Below are 22,813 nucleotides of genomic sequence, written 5' to 3'. Positions count from 1 at the left end.
GCTTAGGCTTATTTGGACGTCTAGGCTGGCTGGTTTGTTTTCCCTTCTGATGGTGGCATATCGGGCTTCTGTGCTGATGGTCGGAGCTGCTTTTCCTGCTCGAGTGGGAAGAGGAGGAAGCAGCACATCAGGCTCCCTGGGGTGAGGGATTCACATCTCTTCCACAGCAGTGCTGTGGTGGCTTCAGGAGCTGTGACCACATCTGTTTCGGAGGCAGAAATACTGCACAGTGGAAACTTGGAGAAATAAACCAAACTGAGCCGGGTAAAATGGGCTCTCATGTCCCTTCCTCCTCTTTCACTTTCCCTGACCCTACACAAGCCCAGGTAAACTGTCATTGTGTTATTATTTTTTTCACTCTTCTTGCTTTGTTTGTTCCCTTGCTCTGTGGCTGATAAATAATAGGCACAGCCAAAGACTGATGTAACTTCTAACTGCGAGAACACACAGTTCTGCATTTTATAAACAATAATTAACTACTGCTGACTGCATCAGCTGTGAGAAGCCTGAAATGCTGATCACACCGTGCAGCTCTTACCAGAGCATCAAAGAAAGCAGAAGTATCAACTTTGAATTCTGCCACGTTGTCCTTTCCAGCTTGCAAATGAACTGATAATTTAACTGATATGATGCCTAAGTGGGTGAGCGTTAAGTTAATCAGAAACAAAGCCAAACGCTGGTGGGCCAGCATTGACTATTGGTTTGGTTAGTGTGCGTGGTGCTCCTCTCTGCAGTCTCTTGAAAATACTTTCTCCTGTATGGGCGGTGTTTTGACTTTATGCACAGATACTAACTTTGTCTATATATAGGTACCCAAAGCTTCCAAATGAACAGGAAATAGCACCTCAGTACTTCTAGTTTGGTAGACAAGATAGTTGTGTTCTGTGAATGATGATACTTGCAAGACAGAGGCACTGAGGGTGAACAGTTGCAAGTGTCCCAGAAGTGTTTTATGATTTGGGACTGAGTGGAGATGTGGGCAGCATGGAGAAATAGGTCAAAATACAGTGTAGCGTTCCTGAAGCCACACTTGTTTTCGTAGCATGGAGTCTAAAGTCAATTTTCTCCTGAGTTGAGGTAGCTCTGATTAAGCAGAGGCAGGAATCAGAGCACGTTGCTTTCTGGGGGTTAATGTCTTTTTTAATGTCTTCCTTCTCTGGGTATGGCAGAGATGGTATACAATTCAACTGACTTTTTTCAAGCTCTGTTTACTAACTTGCAAAAGCAGTTGGGTTTGAACATCTGCATTAGCTCTTCCCTTGGTTTATCATTACAGATTTCTACTTGAAGTCTTTATTTCCAGGATGCCAGGCTGTGACTGATTGATGATTAAATCGCTGTAAGTTCAGCATCAGTCATGCAAAACAGGGTCAGAATACATGAACGTGTGTCTGGAGAGAACAGTATTTATTCAAAGAGAACACAGAAACAGTAGCAAAAAGCGTACCACAGCTAACCAGTCAATTCACTTGCTGCTGGCATACTGATAAGTATTCCTATTTTCTCGATGGAGTATCCAAGCAGCTGGCCTGCATAAACTATGAAATGTAATTACTCTGACATATGGGAAATCTCTGGCAGGCACAGACTTGGCATGGACAGTGCAGCATCACCCTGCAAAGGCCCCTGGAACTGGAGCGTATTGGAGACGTGGCCAGCGTGTTCCGATAGCTCAGCTATTTCTGAGCCTCTGTCTGAACGACAGATTAGTTCAATTTGCTGTGTTCCTGGAACATCCCTTTGGCAGGATGCAGCATGTTATTCTTCCTTTCTCCCCATTTCTGCATTTCACCCTTTCTGACTTTTTCTGCAGTTTTTCTACCTGAGTCTGAATTTACGTTTTTGAAGTTGCTGTTCTCTGGACTGACTTCCTTCTCTCACCTAAAGAGGAAAATTTAGCACTAAATGTTCTCCTTTAGTATGTGGAATTCTCCTCTTACAATTTAGCAAATCCTGGTCTGAATTTTACTTTAAAAGAAAATACTTCAGGTCATCATCTATAAGAGCATATGTTTGTTGATCAGTTGCTAAATTAATGACAGACACCCAACACTGAGTTAGCTATCCACGTGATGTAGCGCTAAGAAAACAGCACAAGTTTTGGGTGTGTGACTTTTTTTAAGGCTTGGGGGAGGGAAGATAACCCAACAAAGTTCCTACATCCATGTTTGAGTTCCTTAGTGTTACCTGCTGCTAAGAACTTTGTTTCTTCAGTTATTTCTTTCTTCCTTTTAGAGTATTCAAGATTTGGCATAGTTTAGCATTAGAGTTTGTATAGTCTTTCACATATTTATATACTAATATGGATTTAAGTGGCAACTTTTTAGTCGATGTAAACTTAGTCTTAGCTCTTTGCGTAAGCAGCAGATCTGCTGATTTTTTCATAGAATCTCAGACTGTTCATCTGCGCAGAAGCTTCAGATTCTGAAAACCAGCCTCTCATCCCATTCAGCTGTAAGTTCCTCCAGTTTATTTTAATGAGAGATCAGTGGTGCACCGTTCTGAGAACTATAGCAGTGTGTGAGGAGTGACACGTTCAAAGTGAGGATGGTTGAGGGCAGCACTTCAGCTGGCATGGCAACGTTAGCACCTGGAGAGGCAATTAGAGTCACTGAACTGGAATGGACTCTAGTTGATAAGAGAAAAATCTATCAGAATTGATAGAAATTACAGTCCTTGCCATATTGTAGTTAAATATTTGTCCTGAAAACTCCAACAGTAGTATTTGAAATGTATGTTTTTTGATAGTTGTCTTCCTTTTTCTTGGAAGTAAGTGTAATTTTCAAACCTGAACTTAGTGGCTTGTATACTTGTGGGTTGATCAGGGTATGAACATCATTCCTGACTTTATGAGGGACTGAGCAAGTAGCCTCATTGTGTGTGGTGGGTATTCTTGCATGGGCATAGCGAAAGCACCCTACCTTTTATCTCGTGTTATGATGTCTTGTGCCTGGAAAGCTCTAGGTGAAAGTTGAACTAAACGTGGCTCTCTTGTGCAAGTACCTTATGACCACATGCAGTCCCTTCTTTATCTTGTTTGTTTAATAAGATTGGTACTTCATTTTCTTATTTTGCAAAGTATGATCCTAAACCTTTACCACACCTTTTACTGCTCAGAATTCAAACCTTCCTCTGAAGTTGGCTTCCCCCCCCACTCCACTGACCGCTTCTGGTGTTAATCATTATAGTATCTCACTCAGTTTTATAAATCCCTTGTGAGATGAGGTGATAGTTCTCCTTAAGCCTTGGCTCTCCTCTCTAAAAGTAGTAAAAAGACAAATCTGTCAAACTTGGGTTCCTCACATAAGGTACCAGAGACTATTTTTATACTGACTACTCTGAGAATTAACAAGTCATTGTTCTAAAAGACTTCAGCTTTAAGAGATGCGCCTCTTGGTCTTAAACCTTCTAACCACTGCCAACAGAGACCTTAATTTTACTGAAATTGCTTTCATGAGATGTACTGCACTTTCTTGAAAACTCATTTAAATTGAAAAAGAAAGTACTAAATCCATTTAAAATATTTTCGCACAGCTCTACAGTAGGTGAAGCAGGAGATTTTTAAGCGTTTGAAATGTTGATGTTCATGTGTGCTGGTTTGTGCAGATGCAATACTGGCTGGGTACGACTTAATTGGAGGTGTAAAGGTGCAAGTTTGGATCCCTGCATCTAGGAGATGTTCATAAAAATGGCTTAACCTTATGCAAGAAGGCAACAGAGTAACTCTTAATGGTTGTCCTTTGCTATCTATTGCAGTTTAGCATTAAAAAACCAAGATCACAGTGGGCCCAGTACACTTCCTGGAAAAGACAAAAGTCAACCTTCTGAGCCAATAAAACAGAGCTGGGTTTTTCAATAGAAATAAAAGTTAAACATGAGATATCTTAGGTCACTCAGACTAGCTCTTGTCAATACAGGGTTGTTCCCTAGAATGGATAGCTCTTGTTCTCAGTTGTCAGGTGTTTGGTTTTTTTTTTTAATTAAAAAAGACAAGGCACATTTTTTCTTTTACATAAAAAACCATTCCAGAGCACAGCTTATCTCAGCAGCATTTTCTGGTCAGTCAACAAGCCTTTTTAGGATGTTACTTACCTCAGCCCGTGTAACTTCTTTTTTGCTTTTGAGGTTGTGTGTCTCAGTAATCTTTGTTCAGCTTCACCTGTATTTAACTCTTTATTATTTCTGTAGAAAGTAAATACCTTTTTAAACCCTTTGTTGTGCATTCATTGTGCAGGCAATACAAACAAAAACATGAAGACGTACCATTTCAAGGTTTCAGTAGTATGCCTTACAAATGCACAGTTGTGTGTAATAAAAAAACCAAAACAGTTCCCTACAGTAAGAGCTGGAAGCGTATGCATTTGTGGAATTCATTGTACATCACCAGGTGTAAGTTTCTGGTGTAAAACTTAAGTTTATAGAAATATTTGCACTGTAGAAGCACTGTTTTCCTCACCCTGAACCGGGGTAAATACAGTTCATGATTTATTTCCTCTTTGCACAGGACTACCATGACTGAACAATTATAAATATCTAAACTTGGACAACTTATTGTAGCATTTAGGCAATATTAAAATGGCGGAGTACTGAAATGCTTTCTTTTCACAGATGGGAGTTTTACTGAAGAAAAATCTTCCAGAAAGCTATGCCTAAGATTTTGCTTTTTAGGCATGCTTATTCCCAAGGCACTAAGAGAGTAACCAAGCTCTTACTAACTGCTAAACTTATGACAATATAGTCATAGAGAATGGGAGAGTGCTACAGTAATGGAGATCCTTCTCTATTTCAGGAGGCTAGTAAAGGACGGACTTTTTTAAAAAAAACAAACCCAAACCTAGGTCAACATAGTATATTTAGCTGTTGACCAAGAAAAAAAGATATTTAGGAGCTTGGCACAGACCTTTTACTCTCCATTAAATTAAATGCACCTCACTGTAGGAAATAGAAGAAAATTAAATTTTTGTCGTTGTTTATTGCATAAAGCTTATGAGTGGAGAGGACTGAAAGCCTGCTCTGAATCTGTGGATTGCCAGTTTGTTTTTTGAGATGTGCTCACTTGTTTCGTACCTTCCCTCCTCCAGTGCCACCACCTTGCCAGCAGAAAGCTCTGCTTGTGCACGCACACAGCAGGAGGAGGAAATGCATCTGTCACACCCAGATCACTGTGAGTTACATCAGTGTGAAGGTTGAGCTCTGTTACCCTGCTGCTGTATGGTCCTCAGAGGAGCACCTCCCAGCAGTGGAGTGACATGCCTGTACTGGAGAGGGTCGTTTTGTCAGTCTCACACCAATGGAGACTCTCCTTTGTTGGGCAGAATCCCCCACTTCAGCTAGGGTTTGACTCTGGTTTTGGCTACCAGAGTAGCAACTCAAGTTTGAGTCTTGAACAGCAGCTCGGCCTGAAAGAGTGTAACTGAACAGATACCTCCATACCTGCAGTAGAGGAGAATATTCAAGAACTAGTGAAGCCACTAGAAGGTAAGAAGCCAACTTCTACAGTTCCTGACAAATCCAAAGGTCATGCCTTTTACTAGGACATGGAAAGAATTCAGATGAATCACCTGTATAAGAATGCTTATACTCAGAGAGCTGCCCTTGAAGTAACTCACTTAGGTGTAATTTAAAAGGTGAACTCATTTTTACTATAAAGTATCTCCCCACTTGGCTTAATTTAACGAAAAAAAAAAATGCAGTTTACAAGCTTTTGATTACAAAGCAGCTCAAAACCAGCCACAAGCCAGTTATTGCTGTGGTCCTTAAAAGATGTAAAGCTTGTGCTGTGCCAACGTTCTGTTTAATACTGCACGCCCAGCTGTATTTAACGCTATGTTATTTGCCATTCGTAAGTTAATCAAAACTTACATATGTGAATATGTTTTCATCTTAGAAGTTTTCCACAATTCCTAACATGGCTTAAGTTGCCCAGTTCTGCTTGAATTAAGACTTAAATAGAAAGATGTGCTCAGTGCCCTAGTAACCTGTAGGACCATGGGATGCTAGTAAAGTGGTACTAATGGTTAAGTGTGAAATTATCAGATTTAAAGACAAATGCTTAAGGTAACCCGCAAGCTCTCTAGAGATAATGGACCATCTTCTACAAAGGACTAAAGCAAAAGACTAAACTTGAACTAATGAGTTAAACTAAAACATGAGCATGCATACCTTGGATCTTCAGTGCAATTCTGAAATCAGCAAGCTTGGGAAAGAGACCTCGAAAAGCATTAGAGAGCAAGATTAAAAAAAAATAACCCTGCAACAGTCATAACTACATTTGCAGAAAGCAAGCAGCTTCCTGCTTAAGTGGGTTCCAAAGGTGACGTGCATGGAAGACAGAATTGTCAGATTGAATTCTTAGTTTAAAAGACATTTCTGAAGGCATGTTTATGCAGACTTGGTACTTGTTTGCAGAAGACAGTTTCCCATTTAGTTTCTAGTAGAATTTCAAGCAGTCTTAAAGTTTGGTTGAAAAGCACCATTTATGTATACAGTTGTTTCTAAACAGTTCTTCCAGCCTAGAATGTGGTCACCAGTAAGAGGTACTTAGTTTTCACAAATTAGCAAGCTTTGAATCTAGGACTATGTCATTAATTTGGAGGTCTAGCATTGGTGATTGGTGTTCTTTTGATGCAATTAGGTAACGGAGACAGACTCGTAGTTCAGTGCAAGTTACACACAACGCATCAAGCCTTGGGCATGCATGGTTCTACTCACTGGCCATGGGTTTTGGGGCCTGCAATGACTCAACTTGTAGGCTGTCATCATTAACAAGTAATGCCATGCAATAAGGCACAGCTGTAGAGCAAGATGGTTGGTGCTGAGCACCTAACATTCATGCACTATCTTTGAAGTTTTCATTTCAGCCTAGTTCTGGTCTGGTCTAGCTGAAGACCCATTAAACAGGTCAAATTCAGTTAGAGGTTTTCCAAGAATGTATTTCTTGCTACGTTTTGCCGTAAGTGACTACTTTGGGCACTGAGAACACTGCGCTAAACAAGCCAGATCACAGTCAATGGTCTGCTAGCTTGGAGAGCAGAGAAAAGCTCTCAGTTAACTATTAAGGTAACTAAATATATACTTAGTGCAGTGCTCCTGCTGGCTTCCGTTTTGAAAGTGTTAATTCACAGAACACTTAAGATCAGTCAGTACATACAATAAACTTGAAACAATTACTCTAAGTTCTGCTCCCCTCTGTTTTCCAGGTGCAGCAGTCTTTTTGATGTCATATCCAAGAGAGCCATCACTGAATGTTATGGTTGCATAGCAACTGCAATGTGACAAATAACTGGTTTAAAGCAGTCCTTTGCTGTGGTTATTTCTTTTCCAACAGGAGCCAGTTTCCTACCACTGCAACTCATAAAACCCTTGAAGAAAAACATATGCAGTGTTTTATGACTAAGAAAGAAGTTTCTTTATTCAAATACCTTGTTATTTCTGGGCGCTATCACCAGTACTGCACCAAGTTATCTTGAAGTACCCAGTATTAGCATTTCTCTGTAAACAGAACACCAAGCCCTATATCTTGTGTCTCCCTGCACTTGGATTATCAGTTGGAAACACCACAGAAATATTCTATGTATGAAGGTAGAAATTAACTAATGCAATACTAGTAATCCAGTTGTAATTTCCAAAAGCATTAGTTTTTTACCTAGTCAGCTACAGTGAAAAAGTCTTATCTACAGGAAAAAAATCTAAACATGGACATATACAACATACAAGTTATATATTCCCAGTTCTGTTTATTTTCATGGAATGCTAATTTAGTTACAATATGGCAGTTCATAACTACTGAAATGTGACATAAATTGATCTCCAATGCTGCAGAACAGTCTTGATTTATATATATTGTTTTAAAACAATCTTATTTTACATAGTTGAGGTCTCTGGTGGTTTTTGAGCCTGATGCTTAAGCACACAGCAAGCTACAAACCTTAGGTTTTATATTTATACATATTCTATGTATTCAGACAACTGCTGTAAGTTATCTATAATTTAATATTTATAAAAAGTGCATATACTGGTACATATGCACATCTAGAAACACACTTTTACTACTGCCTCCCTTTTATAAAAAGCTGTGTAACATACAGCCATATTATTCTCACTCACTGCTATTAAGGTACTTTACTATCTCTGTTACACAATTTCAACTATTTAATTCCCTCAAACTGAATGTAGGTATTTCTATGTGTATTTTCTCCTAAAGAAAAAAAGTCCTCCCTATTCCTTTAAGAAGCTTTAAATCATGCATCAGTTTAGTAAACAGTCACTTTAACATGGATTTTAGAATCCTAGACAGTGTAAAATCTACTTCTGGAAAACGTCTGTCTGTATATTTATTTTCTTCTTTTAGTTACAAAAAATATATAGGATTGAAACATACTGAATACATGCATCTCTCAAAGTGGCTATATTCTAGCCTTATAGATAAGTTAAAAAAGTACACCCCTGCTAACAGGATGCAAACATGGCCTCAAATAGGCCATTACCTGTATTTAATATAGCTCGTTACATTAAAAAGTTCAAGTCAGCTGTTCTCTCAAGATGGTGTCAGAAGACTGAAGAGCATAATATATTTATACTCAATATACAAAGGTGGGTGCAGATACCTAGTGCCATTTAATTATCCAATACTTTCAAGGCTTCTAGGCTTTACCTCTGGTGATACAAGTCCTGAAATGATCTGAATGAAAGTTTAACTTGAAAATTGTTTTTTAATACACCATAAAAGCAATTTGTATTTAAAAGAAAAATGTACACTGAACAACCTGAAGTACTCACTGAAACAACTGTACAAAGCTATTATAGATACAGAAAGAAAGAATGGTGGACTTAACTTCCAAACAGAAGTAACACTTGTTAACATATGTAAAATCTTGCTTTGTTTTGTTCTTCTACCAAGTAAGAATTTGCAGCCGTTCAGAACAAGTAAAATTCAAGCCACCTCACAATGTTTACATTTAAATTTCTTTTATACAGTGCAAACATTTAGGATAGAATAACTCCCCAGTGAAACAGGTGACACTGCTCAGTGCCAGTCTTCTGAAGATTCTTCTTTCGATAAGTCTATTTACATGTTAAGCTAAAGGTTCACTATATATACTTTGAAGTTTGCTGAATATCAGCAGAAAAATATGTGAACTAGCAGCAGTTGTATTACAAATATATGATGGTTACTTTAATGAATGCATAAAGTTTTCAAGACTGTATTCAGTGTCATACTGTTCTTGATCCCATAGTTCTCCAAGGTTTTCGAGTACTGATTTCATTGATGCTTTCCCAGAAGAGGTAGAGGTATCTGCTTTTTCAGTTTTTCCATCCTTCACGAAAGAGAAAAAAACACAATTAATAAACAGAATAATGTTTTCAGGAATATATTAAACTCTTCGAAGTCTGATGATTCTTTTTGGGGAATATCACTTCCCTTCTGTTTTTTAGAGAGCTGTCTACTATTCACCATTCCAACTTCAAAGTGTTTGTCTGATGAAATTTTACATTTTAAAGCAAAGCTTCTTCCTAAGCTTACTCTATTTTTGGTAGGTATTTGTAAAAATGGTTCTTTACCTTGTCAAGAGTGAACAGATCAAGAAGCTGTTCTGTTCCCATGCTCTGTAGGCTTGTGTTTTCTTGGCTGATCACTGTATTTGCAATATTCATTTTGAACTTTTGAAGACCCATAATCTTTTCCTCCAGAGTTCCCCTGGTTATCAGGCGATACACATTAACAACACGTTTCTGAAAGGAAAAAAAAAGCCCACTTAGCTCAGAAGTATCAACTTAGGTATTCAAGAAAGCATAATCTTTTAGTATTCATCACGGACAGGCTGGAAGCAGTTTGGCCTGGAGTTACCCTTCAGTAATTGTACTCAATAAATCTGACTGATGTTAGACAAAAAGAATGAGACTATGCCAGCAGATAGTAGAGGCACCTGCAATTGCATCTGTACTTGGGAAGTTAACAATTCACTGCTTTTTACAGCTGTAGAGGGAGATTAACAGCAGTCATTCTTTCCCTGTCCAGGCATCAGAGATGGACAACCCTATGGGGCTTCCCTTCAGTTCCTTGTCGCAGTTGCATCTCTTCCTCCACTGAAGGGTGATTCTTCCCTGGTCTCTTCTCAGCAGCTCAGGAAGTACAGAAGAGCAGGCATGCCAAGTTGGGGATGGGATAGGATAGGAAAGTACACACTTCAACATCTGGCATATTTGCAAGAAAGCAGTATGAATGAAAGCTTGGTGGAAACCACCAGATGTCATTTTTATTATATGCTACCACCTTTTCCAAATTCAAAGAAACAAGAGCTCAGCAAGGAAAAAGAACTTATGGGAAATGCAGTTTTTCACCTGCCCAATACGATGTGCCCGATCCATGGCTTGCAGGTCTCTCATTGGGTTCCAGTCATGTTCCACAAATACTACTGTATCAGCCCCTGTTAAGTTAAGTCCCAGTCCACCAACATGAGTGGTGAGCAACAGAACGTCTATAGATGGGTCATTATTAAACCTGCATACAAAAGAAGTTAAGCATGGTAAATTTCATTTCAGTAATGCATTTATGAACTTCAACTGCTTTGAGGCAGACAAAAGAACAATTTTGTACCATATAAATAATATAGTTGATTACAGTTGGCCTTATTTTGGTTATGAAGGGATATGCTTACCGTGAAACAATGGAATGCCTCTGACCAGCAGGTATGCTGCCATCTAGTCGTAAATAAGTAACTGAAGGTAACTGAGGTCTGAGAAGGTCATGCTCCACTATATCCAGCATGCTCTTAAGTTGACAGAAGATAAGCACTCTGTGCTGGGCCACAACAGCTTCAGTACCGCTTTCCGAAGATCCACCATTCCCCAAACCACAATCTATCAGCAGCTTAAAGTAAAAGAGCATTAAAGGATATCATTAAAATGACAGTAGATCTCATGTAAATTTGACATTGATGGAGTATCAAAAGTAGAAATAAGAGAAAAAATAAACTACAGAAAGAAGTCTGTAAATGACACTCAAATGACAATGCAAAGTTTGGCTTCACTGTCAAACTACGAAAATTTAAAAGTCAACAGAATAATCATTCTCTTAATTTCTCTTTACAATAGAATTTAAGTATGTAATGCAATCTAACTTTATCAAGCTAATAGTCTTCTGTATAATAAATAGGAGAAAGTTTGTTCTGTAACAAGGACAGGAATGAAAAACAGAATAAAAGTCAGGTTTTTGACAAGGCAGCAAAAATTATGTGAACATCACTTTGAAGGAAGCTTGTGCTTCCCCCTCCCCTTTGAATTAACAGGAAAAATAAGGCATGTGCCTAAAAACCCCTTTTACTCTATTTCATTTGCTACTTAACTGCTGTTTTAAGATCAGTTTCACATTGATGAAGTCTTGAAACAAAACTTCAGAACCGTAACATCGGTAGACACATTTAGGAAATTCAAGGCACAATATTCCAAGTCTACTTACTTGTTTTAAAGCAGACAGCTTAGGTGCATGTTGGATATCTCGGAGGGATGAATTATGAGCTGCAAGTTGCTCCGTAATTCTTTTATATTCGGGATGTTGGGTTGTTAACACTAATGCTGGATGGTTGCATAGCTTCCGTAAGTACTGCAGTGCCTTTATTTAGGAAATTAAACATTAGCAACAATGTAATCAATTTTGTTTGTCCTTTTTCTGTTTAATACAAGTATGGGGGCCATTCAACCACATTCCACAAGTTGGACTTCAGAGTGTTTTTCATTAAAGTTGCACATTTATATTAAGAAAATCTGTATTTCAAACTGTGTCCAATAACTGTTAGGAGCACAATGATCTTGGTTCCTGTTGCAGGAACAGTGCACAAAGACTACCATTTCCCACACCTTCTTGTGAGCATGGATATAGTAGATGGGTTTGGGAGCTGCGCAGAGCCTTTGAGAACTGTTGTTTTCAAGTAGCCAAGACTTAATCTGCAGTTCCTTAAGACCATGCACCTTTATAAATTCAGATCTAACCTTAAACTTTTTTGTTTATGTTTTAGAATCTTAATTTTTAAGTGTAACAACTGATTAATTCCCTCTTGTTCTGAGGTTTTGCAGTTGGTTATCAGTTTTTAATTGAGAGTAGCATCCAAGATGACAAAACAGCTGAACACTAGTTGAGCAGAACACATTAAAAAATTTAAGACTGTTTTATATCATTTACGACACAAACCCACAATTTAAGCATAATAGCTATACATCACCTTCCAGGCAATCCAATCCAAAATCTAAATATTTTACTTAGATCATATGGCCACAAATATGTAGGTTAACTATTTTGATTTTCATTATTTAATAAAACCAGAAATTAACCAAAGAGGTAGTAAAAATTACTGAAGAAATCCGTACCTGAAATACATGACCTGTAGCTTTCAGCTTTGGTTTTTCAGTTTCTTCATTCAGTGAAATTGAAGAAACTGTTTCATCAATATCACACTTGGCACGAGACTTGGCAAAATCTTCATAAAGCTGAACCTGTAGACCAACCCCCAGACAAAAGAATGAGAATGTGTTTTCCCTGAGAGTAGGACAGTAATTTTTAGAATTTAGTTTCGAGTTAAAATTCTGAATTATCATAAATCAAGAAAGCTATTTTATACATAGCACAAGATCAATATTAACAGTGGAATCTCTTGCGATTTAGTTTGTTTCAGCTTGGAAAATATTGTTTAAAAAAATCTGCAGATGCCTAGATGTTCTTGTAGAACCATGCCAGAAATTAAGCTAAAGAAATACTCTGTACTGAAATTAGTTTTTAAACAAATACTAGAAAAAATTTTTAGTCCTGTTGTCCCAGAAAATGTCAGAGCTGACATCAGCTTGACTCAGGAATACAGAAGTGATTCCTTTGTGGCCTTAACTGTGCTGAGAAAACCTAAGCTTCCAGCCACTTTTTAAGCATACCTGTAGAGGACTGAGAATACAGTAATAATCTTGAATAATTTTGGGTGGTAGATCTTGCAGTACATCCTCTTTCATTCTCCGTAGCAGGAATGGCAGAACCTGGCGGTGCAGTGCTTCCATTGCAAGAATCCCTAGTGAAGGTAACAGAAGCAGCACTTTAGAAAAAACCAAGAAAAGATTATTCAAAACATTCAGCCCTGCCCCACCAGTGTCATACATGTGAACCGACTGCACTTTCTCTTTTCATTGGCAGTTCTCATTTAAAGGAAGAAAGCCAAGATTTAACTTTGGATCCTTACCAGCCTCTTGTTCACGACTGGAGCTTCGGGCATCTCTACTTGCCAGTATTGGTTTGCCGTAACGAGCTGCAAATTGGCGTTCAGTGCCCAAAAATCCTGGCATAAGGAAGTCAAACAACGACCACAACTCTAAGACGTTGTTCTGAACATAAAAGAAATGTTTGTTAAATTATTTTCAAAAGTTGTGAATTGTTACAAGTTATCAGAAACACTTCCACACGTTTAACACTGCCTATAAAACACTACCAACATAACACTTCAACATTTTTCGAGCTCCTGGAGCATGGTGGCCCTTTCATCAACCTAGCTGATGAAAAGTTACGTGCACTTTTAACATATAAATGGACTTTCTACTGTGTCTGATGTCTTAAGCCACACCCTGAGTTGTTCTGGACAACAAAACCCGAGAGACACCAGTGGTCATAGTCCTGGGTGAAACAGATACTCCAGAGACAAGTCATTAGGACAAAGCCCCAGGTCTGGAGTTCAAGAGCTGAGTTTCTGGCTAGTTTCACTAGAGGCATAAGGAAATGCTCTCTCCCCTTCCCTGCCTGCTACTTAAAGAACAAGTTGTAGAGAAAGTCTTGTTGCCAGCTTTTGAGCCCCAGTAGTACCATGGATCCTGCACCCATTCCCCTATGCATGGGTATACTGAGAAAGGAAAAAGATGTAGTGTCAAGTATTTAGCAATAAAAGGCTTTTTTAACCATGTATACTTCGAACAAAACAACTCTGATAAACAGCATGATTAAAACAGACTGCAAAATAGATCTCTTGCTTGTTCTCTACTACTCACCCAACTCCTTTGGAAAAAACAACAGCAGTTACCTGGATCGGTGTCCCAGAAAGAATTATCCTGTAATTGGCAGTCAGCTGTTTTACTGCTTTTGACAGCTTTGTTTTTCCATTTTTTATTACATGGCCTTCATCAAGAATGCAGTAATTAAACTTAATATTTCTAGAAAAGAAGAACAGACTTAAGTAACATTTACAATTCTAACCTGTTAAAAACCTCAGAAAACAAACCAATTCTTACCTGAAGAAGTCAATGTCATTTCTCACAACATCATATGAGGCCACTATGAGATTGTGTCTTTTCACCTGGTGTTGTAATCTGAAGAAAAAAGAGATCATAACTGAAGCGTTCCTTACACAGGTTATTATTCCAGCCTTTAAAGGTACCATCACAAGTTCTACCATGCCCACAGACTATGCTTTAGTAGCAAAATGAATTGCAAAATTCTGTGTGTGATATTTTACCCAGGTCATAAATGCAAAACACATTACATTACCTTGCTCTCTCAGTAGGAGGTCCTGTATAGTGCAAAGGATTAAGATACTCCTTGGAGCAAAATTTGCCCACTTCATCCACCCAGTGTCCTGTGAGTGTAGGAGGGCACACCACCAAGGAGGGAAGAGGAACACTGTCCACCAGTTTTGTTCTTGCATATTCCTGAGCCCTTTAAGAGTATCAAAACAAGTTCAAAAATTTGTTTTTCACATAATAGTTGAGGTTGGATGGGACCTCTGGAGGTCACCTGGTCCAGCCTCACTGCTCAAGCAGAGCCACCTACAGCCAGTTGCCCAGGACTGCGTCCAGAGTCATTACCATAGATAAAACCTATCATTAAAGCCTTTAAGATACAATGTCATTTGTTTAAGCTTACCTGAGGCAATGATCACCTGCAAGAATGCAAATAGATTGTAAAGTTTTTCCTAAGCCCATGTCATCACAAAGAATTCCGTGAAGTTTGTATTTATTGAGAAACGCCAGCCAGTTCACTCCATCCTGAAATCAGAAAATTAGAAGGGTGCCTCAGAAGTAAAAACTGGCTCATAGCTACTTAGGCTTCAGTTCAAACACCCGTACGTTCTGTCATCCATCGCTGCCAAATTCTGAGCCTGCTGCCCACCGTGAATGCACCCAGGAGAGCCCATTTACATAAAGCAGAGAAGGAATGAAGGGAGAAACAATAAGCAGCCAAGCAGTAGGAGGCCTGGCTTTACACGGGCGAGCTGCCACAGCCAGCCTAAGCAAGGCAGAGCCCGTTGGCCATTCCTTGAGAAAAAAGACAATCCAGAGGAGGGGAGGGAATATCATTACAACAAAAACAGTGTAAACGGCATACATTACTTAATTTGTTCTTCCTTAGCCAAGAGTTCAAGATATACACTGCACAGCTAAGTACCCAACAAAAAAACCCACAAGCAAAAAGACCCAGCACCCAAACAATTCCTACCCTTCCATAAAATCGTTATCAGACTGGTACTTACTGCTCATTTAAAACAAAAGTATAAGCTGTTACCTGCTGATACTTTCTGAGCTCTGCTTTGATTGGTACTGGAATTTTATAGTTTTCCAGTTTTTTCCCATCCAGTAATTGTTCCAGAAAATGACGTTCTTTAGCTTTCATTCGGATTAATTCTTCAGACATGTTTGGTGGATCTGGTATACCAGCCTAGGATAATATTTTTAAAGCAGTAATGTAAGGGCTACAGTACTTATTTCTCACACAGGGAATAAGAAATAAAACCTCATACTATCTTAGACATGTTAAACAGACGGCAAAGATCTGCCATCTTCTCAACTGTATAAACAATTGTAGTACTGAGTTTGGATTTTGATTCCTTGCAGATCAACTCATCCAGGGTTGCAGGGTGCAAAAGACTAATTCTGCCTCAAAGGACACACTGAAAAGCTTGAAACAATTGTATAGGAAAGGGGAAATGCTGGTCATGCTTGTAAGATTTCACAAAGACTGAGCTATTCTACCTCTCATCAGACAGTCTATCTGGCTGGCTAGGGAATCCTTTGACACTTATTTCTCCTTAGCCACAATCTACCATCCAAAGTTAGACAGATTTTTCTCCTGCATATGTTAGTAGAATTAGAACTAAAGTGATACTGAAATCCATAGGATGCTTTCAAGCAGTTGGAAACTACTAGGAAAAAGAAAAACCTCCACATTTATAGCAGCAGACCTTGGATTCTTTGGGCTTCTGGCCTGGTATGGGCAGTACCTAGGAAGCCATCTGGGGACTCAATATGCTCAGACATTCTTGCTTGCTAATAATATACAGTAGCAAAAGAGGCATTGATATTTTCCATCACATCTGTCATCCCAGTTTTCTGGGCCACCTCCATCTTTAGTTAGCTTTACTTCAAAACCCAAGTTACTAATCACTTAGGCAGGGCTCCTGGCTGGGAAGAACTCCTCTATATCAAATAATTCCACAATGTATTTGGTTAATAAGAAAGAGGGAAAACTAACTCAGATTTCAGATGCTAGAAGTGCCTCAACAGGGTATTTATGTACATGCACACAGACAACAGCCCATTTGCTCAGCTGCTCTTCTGACCCTCCCCTTCTGAAAGAACCATGGCTGAAGTGTGAATACCACGTCAAGCAATTTGCTTTAAGTATATTGTGAATTTGTAGCACGATTACTTATCAATAAAACAGAAGAGATTAAGCTTAACCATTTCTCTTACAATCCTTCTCTCAGCCACATTTTCATTTTTATGGTTGAATGAATAATGAAACTGAGAATAAAGACAGAGGAAACTCAGCATAGCTAAGTTCTCCCAACTAATTTATTGCTATTGTTTCCAATTCCTCACAATTAGAATCCAACACAAAAATACAGATTAGAAACTCCAAGCTTATTCAGATCTCTAACTTTTACTTATCCAGCAGCTGAATTTGGATCTTGCATTTCAGGCCGTATATAAAATGCCAGCAAACAAACACAAAAGACAAGACAGACTCTTCATTTTGTTCCAGAACTGGAAATCATGCTTCATGGACACAAAATTGAAAGAGCGGAAAGTTTTTGTTTAAATAATACCACTATAACTACTGAAAACTGTAGGAGTTTTTCTTATGAAATATCTCCAAGACTACCCTAAAGAGTCTTCCGATGTATCCGTAAAACACCACTCCATAAAATTTTTTCACACAAAGCACATGTGAAACTTTGGGATTTAAATTGCTTTATTATCAAGTTTTCATAGACAAAGAAGGATTCCTTAATAAAGTATTTCCCTAGTCCCTATCAATCTACCTCCTACTCTTTCCACTGTGATGACTCCAACTCCTCTACAGTTATCAATTTAAACTCCTTGTTGAGCCTAACATTTAAAATTGCTAATGTTCAAAAGAGTGTCCCACAACAATAATGGTATTTTGTCTACAGTTCAATGTCCACGGGAGGCCTGTGACGAGTGGTGTTCCTCAGGGGTCAGTACTGGGACCAGTGCTACTTAACATCTTTGTTGGAGACATGGACAGTGGGATTGAGTGCACCCTCAGCAAGTTTGCAGATGACACCAAGTTGTGTGGTGTTGTGGACATGCTGGAGGGAAGGGATGCCATCCAGAGGGACCTTGACAGGCTGGAGAACCTCATGAAGTTCAACAAGGCCAAGTGCAAGGTCCTGCACGTGGGTCGGGGCAATCCCAAGCACAAGTACAGGCTGGGCAGAGAATGGATCGAGAGCAGCCCTGAGGAAAAGGACTTGGGAGTGCTGGTGGATGAGAAGCTCAACATGAGCCGGCAATGTGCGCTGCCAGCCCAGAAAGCAAATCATATCCTGGGCTGTATCAAAAGAAGTGTGGCCAGCAGGTCGAGGGAAGTGATTCTGCCCCTCTACTCAGCTCTCATGAGACCCCACCTAGAATACTGTGTTCAGCTCTGGAGTCCCCACCACAAGAAGGACATGGAGCTACTGGAGCAAGTCCAGAGGAGGGCCACGAAGATGATCCGAGGGCTGGAGCACCTCTGCTATGAAGACAGGCCGAGAGAGTTGGGGCTGTTCAGCCTGGAGAAGAGAAGGCTCCGGGGTGATCTTATAGCAGCTTTCCAGTACCTAAAGGGGGCCTACAGGAAAGCTGGAGAGGGACTTTTTACAAGGGTGTGTAGTGATAGGACAAGGGGCAATGGATTTAAACTGAAAGAGGGGAGATTTCGATTAGATATAAGGAAGAAATTTTTTACATTGAGGGTAGTGAGGCACTGGAACAGGTTGCCCTGAGAAGTTGTGGATGCCCCATCCCTGGCAGTGTTCAAGGCCAGGTTGGATGAGGCCTTGGGCAACCTGGTGTAGTGGAGGATTTCTCTGCCCATGGCAGGGGGGCTGGAACTAGATGATCTTTAAGGTCCCTTCCAACCCTAACCATTCTATGATTCTATAATTTTTCTCTCATTATTAATCTACTTCACTCTCAGTTTGCGTATTTCTAAGTCTGTGTATTTAATACAGTTCAATATCTGACACTAACTGGAAAGGGAAGTCCTAAGGGAGTTATGGAGTAACTACAGAAAAAAACCATGAACTGATCATGCATATGTAGACAATTAATAAAACAAGTATTCTGCATTGAGATGCTCACTAAATTCTATAAAATAGCTTTAAAAAAAAATGAAAGCTACATGTATTCCATAGGACTGTATTTAGGATGCATACGAAGAAGGGCACTGGCGTGAATGGCACTGGCATAAACAGCAGCATGACAGAAATTAATTTCTACTTTGCTCACTTCGAACTTTTTCAACATTTCAGTGCAAGCATACAGAAAGAAAGCACTCCGTTTATGGCAGATCACTAGGTTATCAGATACTAGGGTTCTATTATGCTAAATTAAAAACTGAGATAATAAAAGATACTAAACCCATTAAACTGTCTTTTTTTTCCATTAGAAACATGCAAATGAATTCTGAACTGTCTTCTATTACCATCTGGTGGTGAAAATAAGTTACTTAGAAGCTTTGTAGTCCTTCAAGTGCAATATTAGAAAGTGCCTGAGGTATGCAAGTTGTAGTAGGAGTGAAAAACTGAATCAAATCTGTACTGACTAAACACTACTGGATCATAATACATGGAATATCTTGCCCAAAGCTGTAGGGTACGGCTTTTTGATTTTAAGAACTACGAGTAAGTAAGCGTACTTGTCTCCACACTATATCTACTACTGCCATTTCATTTTATTCTCATTAAATCAGTATTGCTTCTTTATGCATTCCTCTTGACCACATACACAACACATATACCTAGGGGACAGTGCACATATAACTCCTTAGACTTTTGAGCCAAAACTAGCAAAAGAAGCATTACACACAAAATCAACAAATATACACTTTAACTTCATGTGCACAGTTGAAATGAGTTTCTTATAAAGAAGAATTTTACTTTAGCATTAATTTAGAAAATTACTAACAGAGGGGTCGATTTTACTCATTTTACATTATAAAGCCTGCATCTTCAATTATCTGACATGGACTCAACATCTATAAAACCAGTTTCCATCCAGTGTTTAAAAAGCCAGAAGTTTAGACTTTGTAGCTGGTGAAAAAGTGGTTACAGGACAGTTCACATGCTCAGTATACTTACAACTTGAGCTTACCTCAAGAGGCATTAGCCTAATTAGCGTTGCAAAGCACTGAGTAGCCATAAAACGTACACTGTCTGTCTGATCACTCATCCTACCCAGAACTGGAACCACTAGAAGAACAATGTATGGAACAATACCAACATCCAGCTGCTCCATTACACCTGGATCAGTTATTAAGGAAATAGTTTTTACCACTTCAGGATTGTCTGACATCAGTATACACCTGGCGGATTTCACACTCGATAGGTAAAAGCCATTAATACATCACATCCAGATGAACAGGACTGCTAACAAAGCCGGGGGCGTGGGAGGCAACATTCAGCTCAGTGAATTCCATGGTTTGAGAAACTGAATTACCTCCACCAAAACTTCATTTGATAGATAAAATAATAGCAATGGAAATGAAAGCTTCTTGCATTTCTTGTCTACAGGAAAAATTAACATTTTCTTTCATTCCTCCTCCCATTTTTTGCAGGCAACAGTTTTCCCAAAAATTATGCAACTGCAAGAGGCTTCTGCATTTTTGAATACTCAAGCAAGGATACACGCAAGTGCTTCAATTGCACCTTCTTGTTTGGTGTTGTCATCTATTGCTCCCAGCCACGGCAGAACTTTCTCTAGGAAGATATTCATTGTTGCCATGGTAGCTATTTTGCTCATAACACCTACACAACGAGCAGCCATGTGTCTCACTGCAGTGCTGGGATGTTGAAGGCACATATAAAGATGAGGCAAATGCTGTATTAACTGAATAGAAGAAGAGAGTGGGGGGAGAAAAAAGGTTAATATGAATTATAAACAAATTACTGAATTATTTTGAAGTAAACAGTCTTTTTTAAAGTCACCATTGCCTCACAAAGAAAGCTTGAAACAGCTCCTTCACAAGATCTAATTGTTTAGAATCAAAAAATTGTTTCAGAAGAAATAGACAATTGAATTTGAACAAGTATTACTCCCCAATACAGTTAAAATTCAGAAAGTAACAAAGTGTTTAAGGTTTTAGTCAAAATGCAAATCAAAAAAGCTCTTGATCATTAAGGAAGTGTTTCGCACTGGAAAAATACAGTACTAAGTACTGAGAGCTTTCTATTAAAAAAAAGAATTATTGCTTAAATAGAGATATGTAGATTAAAGAATTGCTTCCAGCTAGCAAATTTGTCCTAGACTCATCTCATTTATGTTTAGGCAGATATGAGTTATCCATGTTGGGAGTCTTATTAACTCTGTGTGACAAGACAGACAACCCAGAAGGAAATTCACATCTTCCCAAGCGAGTATATGTGTATGCACACGCCTTTTTTTTTTCCTCTTTCATCAGCACAAGTACATTTTTATGTCAGATATCTTAAACCATGTCCTAGTGTTGACTGGGACAGAGTTAGTTTTTAGCAGCTAGAATAGCTCTGTGTTTTGGATTTAGTATGGGACTCATGAGAAAAACATTGATGAGCACTAATATTTATAGTTCGTACTGAAACATCAAGGACTTTTCAGCTTGCTGTGTTCTTGCCAGTGTGCAGGAGCACTAGAGGCTGGGCGGGGAGCATGGCTGGGACAAAGCATCCACAACTCCCCTATGATTTGAACTTAGGATTGAGGGCTAAACTGGCCACTGAAGCATTCCACATCATGAAGCGTCATGCCCAGTATATGGATGAGGGCTGACTAGGAAGAAGAGCTCCTGCTCTTCCAAGGGCTCTCTCTCTTAGACTCTCAAAGTGCTGTATCTCTCACTCATTCCTTTTTTTTGTTTTCAGGCCTCTTACTCATCTGGGATTGCGGTGTCAGGACTTATCTGTTTCAGGATTGTTTGCAGGGATGAGACAGGCATTGGTCACCAGGTCGTGAGCAATTATATCACTTGTGCATCACTTGTCTGTATATGGTATTATACATACATATATTCATATATTATTATTATTAATTTGTTCTTATCTCAACCCATGAATCTCCTTCCCTTTTCCCCTTTAATTCTCTCTTCTCCATTTCCCAGGGGTGGGGGAGGGTGATCAAGGAGCTGTGCAGCATGTAGTTGCCAGCTGGGCTAAACCACAGCAAATGGATGGTCCCATTTTTCCTAGTGTAGAAGTCCCTAAATACTAGCTTTAATGAACCTATTCCACCCTCATTGAATTTCTATGTTTTTTTTTTTTAAATCTGCGTACAGTATTAGAACCCCCAAAACCAATCTACATGTTAACTACACACTATATGTGTGTATATATATAAAAAGACCTTTCCATGTCATATCCTAAATCCACTGAAAATCACTTCAGAATTTTATTAAAACAGATAAGAAACAATTCTGTATGTTCCATATGTATCATCTCCTCCATCTGCTCAGAATTCTGCAGCCATTCTTTATGGCCATCCTTTCCCATCGTAGCCTTTCCAGACAGAGTTCTGGCCTACTTACTCCTTGCATGGGAGCCTTTTCACATATTTCTGTCATTCTGTTGCCCTCCTCCCTGCCTCTTCCACAGCGACTATATTTATTCTGAACTACAGTACTACAGACAGGCTAGTACTGAAAAGCGTATGCAGATGGAGGCATAACAGTGGCTTTCTTGTTCTGTTTCTTTCTTAGTTTCTATCTTTTTATTTTAATCAGTATTTTACATTCAGCTGATACTTTCACAGAACTATCCTAACTTTAGGATCTCTCTCCTGAGTAGAAATAGTCAGTCTACAAATGCGTAAGATGTTAAGTCTTTTACATTAAGTGGTGGGTAAAAAGAAATAATTGAAAAAATTAATCAAATCCAGTCTACTGGATTTGGGGTAATTGAAGTTTCCCAATCCCCTGCACAGGGAGCCTGTCTGTTATCCAGGTTTAGGAAATCTGGAATTAGAATAAAGCAGAGTTGAGATACTGATTTAAATGTAACAATGGCATAAATATTATCGTAATTCAAACTTTGGACACAATCTTGTTTGGGCATCTGATCCAGAAAAGGATAGGCCAAGTCTAAACTGTAGGTAGGTGTTTGCTTTTGTGTTTTTTTCTAGAATCTGCTTAAACAAATACAGAATTTAACATCCTATAGGACACAGAAAAAATAGCTTTGAAGCATAACAGCTTAACTGCTGAAGATAGAAAGATATCTTCAGTTCATCAAGAGTAGGATACAGGACCTGGAGAACAGGCAAGCTAGCAAGTACAATAAAAATACCATTTGAGCAAAAATTAAAAAAAGGTCTAAAA

General features: G+C 38.9%; 1 protein-coding gene across 1 annotated transcript in view; it reads right to left on the bottom strand.

Moving 5' to 3' along the window:
• Positions 1 to 8,861: 8,861 nt before the first annotated feature.
• Positions 8,862 to 22,813, bottom strand: part of BTAF1 (B-TFIID TATA-box binding protein associated factor 1) — a 46,726-nt gene continuing 32,774 nt past the window's right edge. Inside the window, exons 24-38 of the mRNA XM_086616916.1 lie at positions 20,154 to 20,355; positions 19,621 to 19,769; positions 15,524 to 15,676; positions 14,885 to 15,006; positions 14,510 to 14,677; positions 14,254 to 14,331; positions 14,046 to 14,175; positions 13,218 to 13,359; positions 12,919 to 13,049; positions 12,364 to 12,489; positions 11,459 to 11,611; positions 10,659 to 10,870; positions 10,342 to 10,501; positions 9,562 to 9,732; positions 8,862 to 9,317 (exon numbers count right to left, since the gene is read on the bottom strand). Of these exons, the coding sequence (XP_086473042.1) occupies positions 9,171 to 9,317; positions 9,562 to 9,732; positions 10,342 to 10,501; positions 10,659 to 10,870; positions 11,459 to 11,611; positions 12,364 to 12,489; positions 12,919 to 13,049; positions 13,218 to 13,359; positions 14,046 to 14,175; positions 14,254 to 14,331; positions 14,510 to 14,677; positions 14,885 to 15,006; positions 15,524 to 15,676; positions 19,621 to 19,769; positions 20,154 to 20,355 (2,244 nt within the window). The 3' untranslated portion in view covers positions 8,862 to 9,170. The remainder of the gene's footprint in view (positions 9,318 to 9,561; positions 9,733 to 10,341; positions 10,502 to 10,658; positions 10,871 to 11,458; positions 11,612 to 12,363; positions 12,490 to 12,918; positions 13,050 to 13,217; positions 13,360 to 14,045; positions 14,176 to 14,253; positions 14,332 to 14,509; positions 14,678 to 14,884; positions 15,007 to 15,523; positions 15,677 to 19,620; positions 19,770 to 20,153; positions 20,356 to 22,813) is intronic.

The sequence above is a fragment of the Tauraco erythrolophus genome, chromosome 9 (assembly GCF_009769465.1).
Source record: "Tauraco erythrolophus isolate bTauEry1 chromosome 9, bTauEry1.pri, whole genome shotgun sequence".
NCBI classification, from domain to species: Eukaryota; Metazoa; Chordata; class Aves; order Musophagiformes; family Musophagidae; genus Tauraco; species Tauraco erythrolophus.
This window is presented reverse-complemented; position numbering and strand designations above follow the sequence as displayed.